The 14,254-nt window shown below is 43.8% G+C and overlaps 1 protein-coding gene across 3 annotated transcripts in view; it reads right to left on the bottom strand.

Annotated features, from left to right (window-relative positions):
* Nucleotides 1–14,254, bottom strand: part of cntnap2a (contactin associated protein 2a) — a 331,856-nt gene that overhangs the window by 154,371 nt on the left and 163,231 nt on the right. For all 3 annotated transcript variants that reach the window (XM_020606462.1, XM_020606460.1, XM_020606461.1), the window contains 2 exons: nt 9,579–9,722; nt 928–1,189 (listed from right to left, as the gene is read on the bottom strand). In XM_020606462.1, the coding sequence (XP_020462118.1) occupies nt 928–1,189; nt 9,579–9,722 (406 nt within the window). The remainder of the gene's footprint in view (nt 1–927; nt 1,190–9,578; nt 9,723–14,254) is intronic.

The following is a 14,254-nucleotide window of genomic DNA, read 5'->3' as shown; positions in this document are numbered from 1 at the left end:
GGAAGTTTAACTCAGTTTACTGGAGTCTTTTTCCAAAACTTGATCTATTCTGACATGTTACATTAAATATCTTGTCTGTCTGATTTTATTGTATACCCCCTTTCTGTGATTTACTGTATGCCATAAATGTGCTATATGTTAGCCTTAGATGGTTAAGAAGTTTAATAGGTGAAAGGTCACAAACGAAAAGATCAGTGTTTTTATGGCTTTACCTTCCAGCACATGCCTGATAATATGTCTGGATAAGCTGTTGCTAAACAGCTTTTTAAACAAATTATCCCCACTGGGAAAAGATAAATGGATTGTGTAGTCTCTGTAAGAACCTCTCATTTCTCTCTCTGTCTCTCGATTCTCCTCTGTGTGCACATCTGCACATCTCTCTGCTGTATATTTACCATTAAGAGGGACTAAGCATTTCATTACAAGTCTACTGAGCACCCACTGTGTCATTGAAGCCAAAAGCTAGTGTGGCTTTTCTTCTTAGAGATCCTAATAACAGAACCAAAAGAGGTAGCGTGTCTTTGTATGAGTCTGTGTGTCTGTGTATTCTAGTAATACCGATGTAATCGCAGGCTCAAGCCCAATTAGCCTACAGGGTAACTCTGTAATAATCCCTACCCCTGAGAATAATGGCCTATTAAACCAGCGGTGGGCGGAATAAATAAGTGTGGGAGGGTAAGAGAAAGGGTAGGATAGAAGGTAAAGAAATAGAATGAAAGTGGCCTTTCAAGACAGACTTGTCGAGAGTACAGTTCCATTTCAATCCTTTTTAGCCTTAATTATGACTGTTAAAAATTTCAGCTTTGACTGACCATCTTGCTCTGTAGCTGAATATATAGGCTGAAAGATGTAATGCTAACTAAAAAAAAACACTGCATTTAATTTGTGTAATATGTTATAGTGTGGATATATTTGTTACAAACTCACCTGATGATAAGTCTACCCGGTTGTTTCTGGTCGCTGTCCACACATTGATATGAACTACAATCTTGCCATCATCAAGGGAGATCTCAAGTGTGCCATCATCAAGATTGCTGAATAGGAGGAGCCCGTTTGAGTTCCATGTACGAAACTGAAATCCCACAGATAATGTATTGTGACTGGCTCGACCTGGCAGCTGCAGGAAGCTGGTGGCATTGAAAAAGACTGGGAAGGTGTGGGTTTCCACGCAGGAGAATGTCAGGTTACGCTGTTAAAACAGATTTAGAAAGACAAAGAGGAATAAAAGGAAGTTATCAAGTGTTCTTCAAATAGAAGAATTCACAATCAAAGGTAATCCCTTGAAAGTGGCCACGTATGTGAAGTTGCTTGAATGTTTTAAATGCACCCAACACTTTAGAAAATCATGTTATTTATTCAAGTTGCTTTTCTGGCTTTGAATCGAGTGTCTGCATGTTTACCTTCAGATGTGCCTGACTGAAGCTAGATTCAAAGACTGAGGTTGCTTTTACAGATTACAAAAATGTATGTTGTTGTTTTTTTTTGGCTCACTCTGTTTTTAAAACAAGATTTGAGCAGTAAGCTAACAGGTGCTGTTGTCCTGGAGGAAAACAAACACTATTGTGAAATTTAGGCACTGATTACCATTGAGCTTCTTCTTCTAATCAAATCATTAGCAAATGCACAACACTGAGCTGCCTTACAAACCCTAGATGATTCCCGATTGCATCTGAGTGTGTGTGTTCTAAAAGTTGAGAGGGGGATCTGTTTTGATTAAAAATGAATGGCTATGAAAGTCATCAGAGAGAATTAGAGGTGCGGCTTAATGAACTTTATTGGTGCATCCATTTGTTCATCAGTTCACCAGAGATCAAAGATAATACACTGGCAGTCTACTGTTGAGAAGGAGCAAGAGATCGGAGAGACATTATAATCTATCAAAGACACTTCGGTAACTAATTTTAAGGATGGCAAAACATTTAATGTGCTGAAGTTACATCCAGCAGTCATCCAGAGTGCTGTCCATTTGATGAGGAGAAATAAAGCATTTAATAGGCCCCGTATTCTTTTGAGATAGTTGAAAATAAACTGAGCAGCTCTGTCTTTGTAGGCTGCAGTGAATGGCTGTCATAATATCAAGAGGAAGCACAAAGACATGAGAAAAACCGAGAGGCCACAGATGGGTTAGTTGTATCTGATCAATTATCAATCTGTTAGACTCTTTTGTTGCAGTGTATAATTTGCCCCCTCACTCAGGTCAAACAGAGTTAGTGTGAAGACAATGAACATGTTCAGTATTTAGTTGCCTTCATAAGCTTGCTATTTCAGACTATATCCATCCATCTTCATCCAAGACCAGGTCGCGGGGGCAGTAGCCCAAGAAGAGCCTCCCAGACTTCCCTCTCCCCACACACCTCCTCTAGCTCCTCAGGAAGAACCCGAAGGCAACCCCAGGCCAGCCAGGAGGAATAGTCTCTCCAATGTGCCCTGTTTCTGCCCTGAGGCCTTCTGCCGGAGGGACATACCTGGAATAGCTCCCCAGGGAGGCATCCAGGGGGCATCCTAAACAGGTGCCCAAGCCACCTCAACTGGTTCCGCTCAATGTGGAGGAGCAGCGGCTCTAATCTGAGCTCCTCACAGGTGACTGAGCTTCGCACCCTATCCCCAGCCAGTCTCCGTAGGAAACTCATTTCTGCCGCTTGTATCTGTGATCTGGCAAGCCCCAGACTGTCAGGATTGGCAATAGGATTTCAGCCAGCATTTTTACAAACACTGGCACCCCACAGGGATGTGTCCTCAGTCACATCCTCTACACCCTGTTCACCCATGACTGTGTTGCCTCCCACAAAGACAACATCATCCTGAATTTCGCAGATGACACCGTAGTGATTGGCGATGGATATAGCACATGCTGGTTTCCCCCATTTCCCCTCTTCTTCTCTGCTCTTTCCCGTTTCCTCTCTGTCATCCTTCCTCTCCTGTCACCTTGTCCTCCTGGGCCACTGGGAGGCGCTGCAACACAGCTCTCTGTCTCCAGCCTGACTGAACCACCTGACAAACATTTGACTACCAAATAATTGCTGGATATCAATGCTGCAAGGACCCCAGTTATTGTGTCCCGTGTGGCAACCACTTTACCCGGGCTACAAGAATAAGCTCACAGACAATGTCAGAAGAAATTCGCCGAGATCAGACTCAGGGATGAAATAAAACGAGTCGTGAATCTCATTCATTACACAACCATTAGTCCACCTGCTGTCCAAAATAACATACAACACAACGAGCCATTTGAACACTCACAAAGATGTGCATAAAAACAGTGTTTGACAGGAAAAACTAATGAGACATTTGTGCAAATTTGGTGAGTCAGGAAAACAGCTCCAACAGATGATCTGAGAGAAGCTCACTGCCATTTATTGACCTTAAAGCTCCACTAGCACAAATACTGAGTAATGTTACAGGAGTTTATTACCAGGACATACATCATGTACTGATGACCTGTACTGTTTACATTCTCAGTTTGCACATGCATAATTGCACATTGACTGTTGACTGCTGCACATGCTGCTCCCATGTAGCATACATTGTTTTATTATATTCTTATATATTTTTATTATATCGCTGCATTTGCTCCTTAAAGTGCCTCAGATTTTGTGTTACTTATTCATCCATTTCATATTTCATTTGTATTTTGTGGCATTCATGTGGACGGCAAAGTAAGAATTTCATTGTACAGGGAAACATGTTTCCTAACTGTGCATATGACAAAATAAACACTTTGAATTTTGATCTCATTCTTTCAGTCATGATCCAAAGTTCATGGCCATAGGTGAAGGTAGGAACATAGATCGACCGGTAAATTGAGAGCTTCGTCTTACGACTCAGCTCCTTTTTCACCACAATGGACCAGTACAGAGACCGCATTACTACGGATGCTGCACCGATCCGTCTGTCAACCTGCCGCTCCATTTTTCACTCACTCCTGAACAAGACCCCGAGATACTTAAACTCCTGCACTTGAGGGAGCAACTCACCCCCAACCCGGAGAGAGCAATCCACCTTTTTCCAATTGAGAACCATAGATTGGAGCCTTGGATTGGGGGTGCTAATTCTCATCCCCCCCTCTTCACATTTGGCTGCAAACCCCTCCAGTGCACATTGTAGGTCTTGAACTGATGAAGCCAACAAACCACATCATCCACAAAGAGCAGAGACGAGATTCTGTGGCCACCAAAACAGACACCCTCCGTTCCCTGGCTGCACCTAGAAATTCTGTCCATAAAAATAATGAACAGAATCAGTGACAGAATCCCCTCCCTGGAACCGACACCTTAATGTGGTGGAGGGGTTTGAGTGCCTGAATGATCCCAGGAGCTATGTTGTCAGGGGCTATATGTCCCTGGAGCCAGGCCTGGGGGAGGGGCTCACGTGCGAGCACCTGGTGTCCTTGCCTATATCCACGGGGCCTGGTCGGGCTCAGCCCGAAACCATAACGTGGAGCCGGTGGCCCCCCCACCGGCTGGAGAGGCTGTAGGGGGCCAGTGCATTGTGTTTTTGGCAGTGGCTGGGGCCAAATGCCCAGCCGACCCAAGCCTCGGACACCAACTCTGGTTTTTAGGACTTGGAATGTCACCTCACTGGTGGGGAAGGAGGCTGAGCTGGTGCAGGAGGTACTGGGATATTGGAAGGAACGGCCTCCCTGATCTGAAACCGAGTGGTGAGTGGTTATTGGATTTCTGTGCTAGTCATGGTCGATCCATATTGAACACCATGGTCAAACATAGGGGTGTCCATCAGTGCACATGGCACCAGGACATCTTAGGTCGGAGGTCGATGATTGACCTTGTAGTCGTTTCCTCTGATCTTCGGCCATATTTTTTGGACATTCGGGTGAAAAGAGGGGCTGAAGTGTCAACTGATCACCACCTGGTGGTGAGTTGGATTCGATAGTGAGGGAAAAAGCTGGACAGACCTGGCAGGCCCAAGCGTATAGTGAGGGTTTGCTGGGAATGTCTTGTGGAAGCCCCAGTCAGCGAGGTCTTCAACTCTCACCTCTGACAGAGCTTCAAACAGGTCTCAAGGGAGAATGGGGACATTGAGCCGGAATGGACTATGTTCCTCAACTCCGTTGTCGGGCAGCTGCTGGGAGCTGTGGCCGTAAGGTCTCCGGGGCCTGCTGTAGCGCCAATCCCCAAACATGGTGGTGGTCACCGCAAGTAAGGGATGCCATCAAGCTGAAGGAGCCTTATCAGGCCTGGTTGGCTCATGGGACTCCTGAAGCAGCTGGCAGGTACTGACAGGCCAAGCGGGATGCAGACCTGGCAGTCGCCATAGCAAAAACTCAGGCCTAGGAGGAGTTTGGTGAGGCCATGGAGGAAGACAGTTGGCTTCAAAGAGATTCTGGAGAACTGTCCAGCAGCTCAGGAGGGGGAAGCAGTGTTCTGTCACTCCACTTTGCACTCAACAAAAACACTTTCGTTCTTATTGACTGTATCTCCACGCATAACTTGGATGTATGTTTCCTCACTGAGACCTGGCTAACACAAGATGACAATAGCCTGTTTTCACAGCTCCTTCCGACTGGATATTCCTTTTTTAACACTCTGCGCCCCATTGACAGAGGCAGTGGCTTGGCCTCTGTTTTTAAGCCTACTTTAAAATGCCGCCTCCTCCCTTCCAAGATCTTTTCCAGCTTTGAGGTACAAATTTTTGTTTTAATGCTGCATTGTCCTACCTTATGTGCAGTAGTTTACCGCCCGCCTAAATCTAAGGATTTTGTCAAGGAATTTGGGGAATTCTTGGCGGAGCGTATCCCACAGTTTGACAGTTTTCTGATCTGTGGGGACGCAGGGTGGCCAGGCGCACCCTTAGAGATAGGGTGAGGAGCTCGGTCACCCCGGAGGAGCTCAGAGTAGAACCGCTGCTCCTCCACATTGAGAGTAGCCAGCTGAGGTGGCTCGGGCATCTGTTTCGGATGCCTCCTGGGCGTCTTCCTAGGGAGGTGTTCCGGGCATGTCCCACCGGGAGGAGGCCCCGGGGAAGACCCAGGACACGCTGGAGGGACTATGTCTCTCGGCTGGCCTGGGAACGCCGCGGCATTCCCCCGGAGGAGCTGGAGGAAGCGTCTGGAAAGAGGGAAGTCTGGGCATCTTTGCTTAGACTGCTGTCCCTGCAACCCAGTTCTAGATAAGCGGAGGAAAATGGATGGATGGATGGATGGTGATTTTAACATCCACGTTAATCGTTCTTCTGACCAGCTAGCGAATGATTTTAATTCCCTATTCGACTCTTTTGATCTCTCCCAATCAGTAGTTTTCCCCAATCATCAACGTGGGGGCACACTTGACCTCATCATCTCACAAGGATTGTCTGTGTGCATTGGGGCTGTATCAAATATGGCTATTTCTGATCATTTCTTTGTCCATTTTGATGTCCTGGTTCCGTTAAGTGCATCTAGGCTCACGACCCTACGTCAGTGTCGCAGGATTCTCACCCCTTCAACAGCCTCTGATTTTGCTCCTGCCTTTGTAGTCTCTGACTTTTATTCTTCAGAAGCTCTGAAGCCTCCTACGTGCCCTGATGCCTTTCTCTCCTCATTTGACTCTACATGCTCTCGGATTATGTATTCCATCGCACCCTTCAGGAAGAAGATAGCTAGAATCACTCCTGCCCCATGGCTAAATGACACCACCCATGCATGGTGGAGATGCTGCAGGCAGGCTGAGGAAAAAGGATGGAAAAATTTTGGCCTGCACGTCTCCCTGGGCTTTTTAAAGGACTGCTTGGATACCTATCAGAAATCTGTAAAAGATGCTAAAACTCAATACCTATCCAACATTATCTTGAAGAATGCTCATCATCCTAGAGTTCTTTTTAATACCATAAAATCCGTGATTAATCCTGCTGCTATTCTGTCTAATGAGGGGTTGGTTCAGATTTGTAATAAGTTCCAAAATTACTTTATTGATAAAGTTTGGGCCATTAGACAGAGTATTCCTAAGACTACTCCTACTGTACCAACTGTCCCCCCGTCCAGTTTACCGTACCTTGGAAACTTTTACTCCAATTTCTTTGCCGCAACTTAAAAAATATGTGCAACAGTTAAAATCTACTTACTGCCCTCTCGATCTTGTCCCTGCCAGGATAATTAAGGAGGTCATTGACATTGTTGGACCTGCTCTGGTCACATTTGTTAACAGCTGCCTCAGGTTGGGCAGTGTCCCTTCCGCCCTTAAGTATGCCACTGTGAGATCTCTCCTTAAGAAGCTTAATCTTGACCCCACTCTTCTGTCCAATTTCCGCCCAATTTCTCTTCTGCCGTCTTTATCCAAGATTTTGGAAAAAATTGTCTTTTTTCAGCTACAGTCTCATTTGGAATGCCTGGATGTTGTTGAAATTTTTCAATCATGTTTTAGGCCTCGTCACAGCACTGAATCTGCATTATTGAAGGTCCATAATGATATTACTCTGGCTCTCGACGCCAAGCGCCCCGTTATTCTAGTTCTCCTTGATCTATTGGCAGCGTTTGATACCGCCAATCATGCAGTTCTTCTCTCCCATCTGGAACATTACGTTGGCCTGAGAGGCGTGGTCCTAAATTTTGTTTACGTCTTTCCTGACAAACATTACCTTCTCTGTTTTTATTGACGACTATTTCTCCACCACAGCTCCTCTTTCTTCCGGCGTCCCCCAAGGCTCGATTTTGACCTCGTTACTCTTCTCTTTATATATGTCTCCACTTGGTTCAATCATTTCGCAGCACAATGTTCACTTTCATTTTTATGTGGATGATGTTCAGATTTACTTGCCGCTGATCCAATGTGATTCGAATGCCCTCATCCCGTTGCAAAACTTCTTTCGTGATATTAAACACTGGCTATCACAGAATTTCCTCCACTTAAATGAAAGTAAGACTGAACACATCGTTTTTAGTCCTGACTCCTCTGTTTCTGTACCTAATTTAGGTGCCTCAGCCCCATTATTCACTGATACTGTGAAAAACCTAGGAGTACTATTTGACAGTAGCCTCAGATTTGACAAACAGATTAGATCTGTGGTCAAAACCAGCTTCTTTCACCAGAGGCTCTTAACCAAGGTGACGCCCTTCCTGTCGCATGTGGATTTAGAAAAAGCCATTCATGCTTTCATCACTTTGTGACTTGATTACTGCAATGCCCTTCATATAGGAATCAACCAATCTTTCTTTCGAAAGCTTCAAATGGTACAGAACGCTGCTGCTCGTCTACTGTCAAATACTCCTAAGTACGCCCACATCACCCATGTCCTTTACTTGCTACACTGGTTACCAGTGCAGTTCAGAGTTGATTTCAAGGTATTATCATTTGTATTTAAGTTTATTAATGGTCTCACTCCACCATACCTGTCTGACCTGCTGTCCATTCGCACTCCACCTAGGGCTCTACACTCCTCAGAGAACGTGTCCTTGGTTGTCCCGCGGACAAGCTATAATAAATGGGGTGATCGTTCATTTGCTGTGTATTGCCCTAGGTTCTGGAACTCCTTACCGCCAGAGTTACAGTCGATAACTGAGCTATCATCCTTTAAGTCAAAACTAAAAACTCATCTCTTTAGACAGGTTTTCTGTGTCTAACGGGCTCCAGTGGCATCATGTTGATGTCTTTTAGTTTGCTGTTTTATATTTATACTTTGATATGGAAGTCTCCCATTAGCTTTTGATATTATATCGTGTGTTTTATTTTGCTCTTGGTTTTATTGTTTATGTAGCTGGTTTCATATTCCTAATATATGTTTTTCTGTGAACCACTCTGGGCTCCTCTGGAGTTGTAAAGTGCTATAAAAATAAAGTATTATTATTATTATTATTACTGTCTACAATGGAGGTGGTGTGCTGCTGACCTCAACTGAGGATGTTGTAGGCCGGTGGAAAGAGTACTTTTAAGATCTCCGACATGCCTTCTGTAAAGGAAGCCAGGGCTGGGGACTTGGGAGGGGACTTGTCCATTACCCTGGCTGACGTTGCCAAGGTAGTTAAGGAACTCCTCGGTGGCAAGGTTCTGGGGGTGAAGGTCCGACCCGTGTTTCTCATGTCTATGGATGTTGTGGTGCTGTCTTGGCTGACACGCCACTGCAGCATTGTGTGGCGCTCGGGAACGGTGCCTCTGGACTGGCAGACCGGGGTGGTGGTCCCCCTTTTTAAGAAGGGGGACCGGAGAGTGTGTTCCAACTATAGGGGGATTACACTCCTCAGCCTCCCCGGGAAAGTCTATGCCAGGGTACTGGAGAGGAGAATCCGGCCGATAGTCGAACCTTGGATTCAGGAGGAACAATGCGGTTTTCATCTCGACCGTGGAACACTGGGCCAGCTCTATACTCTCACTAGGATGTTGGAGGGTTCATGGGAGTTTGCCCAACCAGTCTACATGTGTTTTGTGGATCTGGAGAAGGCATTCGACCGTGTCCCTCGTGGCATCCTGTGGGAGGTACTTCGGGATTATGGGGTGTGAGGCTTGTTGTTACAGGCTGTCTGTTCCCTGTATGACCGGAGTAAGGAGCTTGGTTCGCATTGCCAGCAGTAAGTCAGATCTGTTTCCAGACTATATGTAACATACACATATACATACAGTATGTGTGTGTGCATGCATGTACAGTTCTCTTACAAAGCTGGAGGTGTCAAGCTTCTTTCGGCGGGCCAGGTCTGTTATGTTGTCTCCATTGTAGTTGATACTCTCCATGCAGCCTTTAAAATTCTTCCTTCCTCCTCCCACTGGCTTCCCACTGTACGGCATACCCCCAAAACTCAACTAGGGTCAGAGTGAGAGAGAAAGAGAGAGGGCAAAGCGGTTAAAAAAATCCCCAAATGGTACAATGCTACAATTATCTCAGTTAATATTCAATTTATATTGAAATTTTAACATCATACTAATTGAAATAATCCATTCTACAGTGTTTTGTTTATGGTAAATACTTTCTGTTCTGGCAAACCTACAAGAAAATGAACCATTTAAAGCCAAATGAGTACCTATAATGAAGATATGGGCAGATTAAATATAGTTTTTAAAATTTAGGTTTTAAAAAATGTGGTTGCATCAAAAGGTTAGTCAGAAGGCACCTTTAGGCAAGGTGTGTGAATGACAGATTGACAGACTGGGGGTTAGATGTATAAACCCTGCAGATTCATGATCAGTGGAATGAAATTTATTGGATATTTCAAACTTTTTTAACAAATAAAAAACTGAATAATTGGGCGTGCAAAATTATTCAGCCCCTTTACTTTCAGTGCAGCAAACTCTCTCCAGAAGTTCAGTGAGGATCTCTGAATGATCCAATGTTGACCTAAATGACTAATGATGATAAATAGAATCCACCTGTGTGTAATCAAGTCTCCGTATAAATGCACCTGCACTGTGATAGTCTCAGAGGTCTGTTTAAAGCGCAGAGAGCATCATGAAGAACAAGGAACACACCAGGCAGGTCTGAGATACTGTTGTGGAGAAGTTTAAAGCCGGATTTGGATACAAAAAGATTTCCCAAGCTTTAAACATCCCAAGGAGCACTGTGCAAGCGATAATATTGAAATGGAAGGAGTATCAGACCACTGCAAATCTACCAAGACCTGGCCGTCCCTCTAAACTTTCAGCTCATACAAGGAGAAGACTGATCAGAGATGCAGCCAAGAGGCCCATGATCACTCTGGATGAACTGCAGAGATCTACAGCTGAGGTGGGAGACTCTGTCCATAGGACAACAATCAGTCGTATACTGCACAAATCTGGCCTTTATGGAAGAGTGGCAAGAAGAAAGCCATTTCTTAAAGATATCCATAAAAAGTGTCGTTTAAAGTTTGCCACAAGCCACCTGGGAGACACACCAAACATGTGGAAGAAGGTGCTCTGGTCAGATGAAACCAAAATCGAACTTTTTGGCAACAATGCAAAACGTTATGTTTGGCGTAAAAGCAACACAGCTCATCACCCTGAACACACCATGCCCACTGTCAAACATGGTGGTGGCAGCATCGTGGTTTGGGCCTGCTTTTCTTCAGCAGGGACAGGGAAGATGGTTATAATTGATGGGAAGATGGATGGAGCCAAATACAGGACCATTCTGGAAGGAAACCTGATGGAGTCTGCAAAAGACCTGATACTGGGACGGAGATTTGTCTTCCAACAAGACAATGATCCAAAACATAAAGCAAAATCTACAATGGAATGGTTCACAAATACACATATCCAGGTGTTAGAATGGCCAAGTCAAAGTCCAGACCTGAATCCACTCGAGAATCTGTGGAAAGAACTGAAAACTGCTGTTCACAAACGCTCTCTATCCAACCTCACTGAGCTCGAGCTGTTTTGCAAGGAGGAATGGGCAAAAATTTCCGTCTCTCGATGTGCAAAACTGATAGAGACATACCCCAAGCGACTTACAGCTGTAATCGGAGCAAAAGGTGGCGCTACAAAGTATTAACTTAAGGGGGCTGAATAATTTTGCACGGCCAATTTTTCAGTTTTTTATTTGTTAAAAAAGTTTGAAATATCCAATAAATTTCGTTCCACTTCATGATTGTGTCCCACTTGTTGTTGATTCTTCACAAAAAAATACAGTTTTATATCTTTATGTTTGAAGCCTGAAATGTGGCAAAAGGTCGCAAAGTTCATGGGGGCCGAATACTTTCGCAAGGCACTGTATGCACAGACCTGGTTCTGTGTCATAAATCCCAGTGGAACTGGACGCACATGCATGACCCAAATTTTCACTCCCATAGTTTGGCATAAATGTACAAAGACACTTATTTACTATAACAGCTGAGTATGAAATTAAAAGACCATTGACAGAGAAAGAATCTTATAAATGAACCTTTGATCAACAGAACAGAGCAGAAAAAGACATGCACATTTTTGGGCGTACGCAATGATTATACATACCTACATACCACAGGTCCTATTCAAAGTCGGTATTCTGATTTTATGCCTGCTCTTGGTGTCCTAGTGTGTGTGTGTATGTGTGTTTGTGAGAAACAGAGCAATAAAGCAGTTTGACAAACCATTAAAGGGAGAACACAGTGTTTTTTTTGGGAATAGATGCAGTCAAAAGATAAGAGGTGAGGAGATGAGGAGTTTTAGGCTAATAAACAGTCATGTGGTGGGAAGCGCTGAAGGCCACAGAACAGATGAAAATGCTAACTGTTTTTCAAATTTTTCTACACTTGTACATGTGTTCAGTTTTGTTTTAAGACATCGCTCTGAGGGAAGACAAAATGATGGAGGGTGGTGTGCAATTACCAGTCAATATGTGTCTATTTGTAAGTGTGTGTCTGTGTGTTAGTATGTGTCTGTGGCGACGCTCCAGTAGTCTTAGTAATTACTGCCAAGGGTAGATACAAATGTACCCGGATATTTAGTCTGCAGGCTTAAATGGGATCAGAAGACTCACAGATGTGGACTCACACACACACACACACATTTGTCTTCATTTCTCATGGGGACATTACATTGACTTACATTCATTTCCTGGAGACTTACCCTAACCTTAGCCATAATCACTACTTACCTAATCCTAAGTCTTACCCTACCATTGAACTAAGTCATCACTCTAAAATTCAATGATGCTGGGGGCCAGCATCTGGTTCAGTGGTGCACTTTTCAACATGCTGGTCACAGTTTCACTATTTATAGATATTCAAGTCAGGATCAATTCTGCCTTTCCCACAGAGACAACACACACAGACTTACACATACATACAAAACCTCCTGGTTCATGTAGTTGTACAAATTTCCCAGAAGATCCCTTAATTCAACACCTTCAGTTTAATTGTGCTGTGGTTTGTTGTGCCCCATTCCTCAGTATTCTACTTAACACTAGAATAGATGAGCCATATCAACAATACCCAGTAAAAATCATACACTCGCACACAAACTTATCGATGTAAACGCACATACATGCAAACATTCATACAGTTTATGGCTTCATCATACACAGGTGCACACACTCACATTACACATAGGTTCATTTCATGACCTTTATGTATTCCAAGATCAAGTTTCTATTTTAAGTATTATTGGCTGAACTCTTTGTGTTCCATTACTGACAGGCATTAATTACTGTATGTGAGTGTTATGGATTTGCCTAATATAACACCGATATCTAATTTCTTGTATGGTATCAAGGTATAATCAGAGGATGCTAAACTACCCCCAGTGCTGAGTAATTGTTTTAAATGCAATCATAAAATCAGCAAAGTGCATAAGGACACCTACAGGAAAACACCTAATGTCATAGAAAATTGAAGATAACAACTGTGTGGAGTGATTAGGTCATAGCCAAGAGGCCATCTACAGTTATCTACATAAGCCAGTCACATGAGGTGGTGTTTAAATCACCTCAATTATATTTTTAATAGTAAAAAGACTAAGTGCCACAGCTACTAGCATACACTGCCAGTTATAGGCCAGCTGTGAAAACTATTAATAACTAATAGGCTAATTAATACTTTACATACAGTCAGTGCCCGTTCAAGTTTTTTTGTTATGTTTCAGACTCATCTTAAAATGGATTCAACTTATCATCCTACTTCTATCACTGGTTGTTGAGATGCTTCTACAGCTTGATTAGAGTCCACCTGTGCCTAATTTAATGCACTGAATATAATTAGGAAAGGCACACACCTGTCTATATAAAGTATCATAGTGGATGATGTATGACAGAGTGAAAATAAAGCCAACCCAGCGGTCACTATGAATGAGATCCAGAGTTTCTTTCAGGAGATAAGAGAACCTTACAGAAGGACAACCATCAGTGCAGCACTCCACCAATCAGGTCTCTATGGTAGAGTGACCAGGTGGAAGCCATTCCACACTAAAAGGCACATGACAGCCCACTGGGAGTTTCCCAAAAGGCACCTGAAGGACTCTCAGACTCTCAGACCCTCTTGTCTGATGACACAAAGATTGAACTATTTGGCCACAGTTCCCAACGGTGTATGTGGAGAAAACCAGGCACTGAGCATCACCTCATTAATACCATCCCTACAATCAAACATGGTGGTGGCAGCATCATGCTGTGGGGATATTTTTCTGCATCTAGAACCGGGAGACTAGTCAGGATAGAGGGAAGGATGGATGCAGAAAAGTATAAAGCAATTCTAAAACCTCCAGAGTGCTCAGTGTGGGGGTGAAGGTTTACATTTCAAAAAGAAAAAGACCTGCAGCAAATCACCAAGAAAACACAGAAGTAGCTGTGGGAAAACTCTGTGAAAGTCGTGGAGTGGCCCGGCCAGACTGACCTTGAACAATTCTGCCAAGAAGAATGGAAAAAAAAATTCTAAAAGAAAGGTGTG

Source organism: Monopterus albus, unplaced genomic scaffold (genome assembly GCF_001952655.1).
Source record: "Monopterus albus unplaced genomic scaffold, M_albus_1.0 scaffold78.1, whole genome shotgun sequence".
Lineage (NCBI taxonomy): Eukaryota > Metazoa > Chordata > Actinopteri > Synbranchiformes > Synbranchidae > Monopterus > Monopterus albus.
The sequence above is the reverse complement of the archived record's forward strand: the minus strand, read 5'-3'. Positions and strand labels throughout refer to the sequence as shown.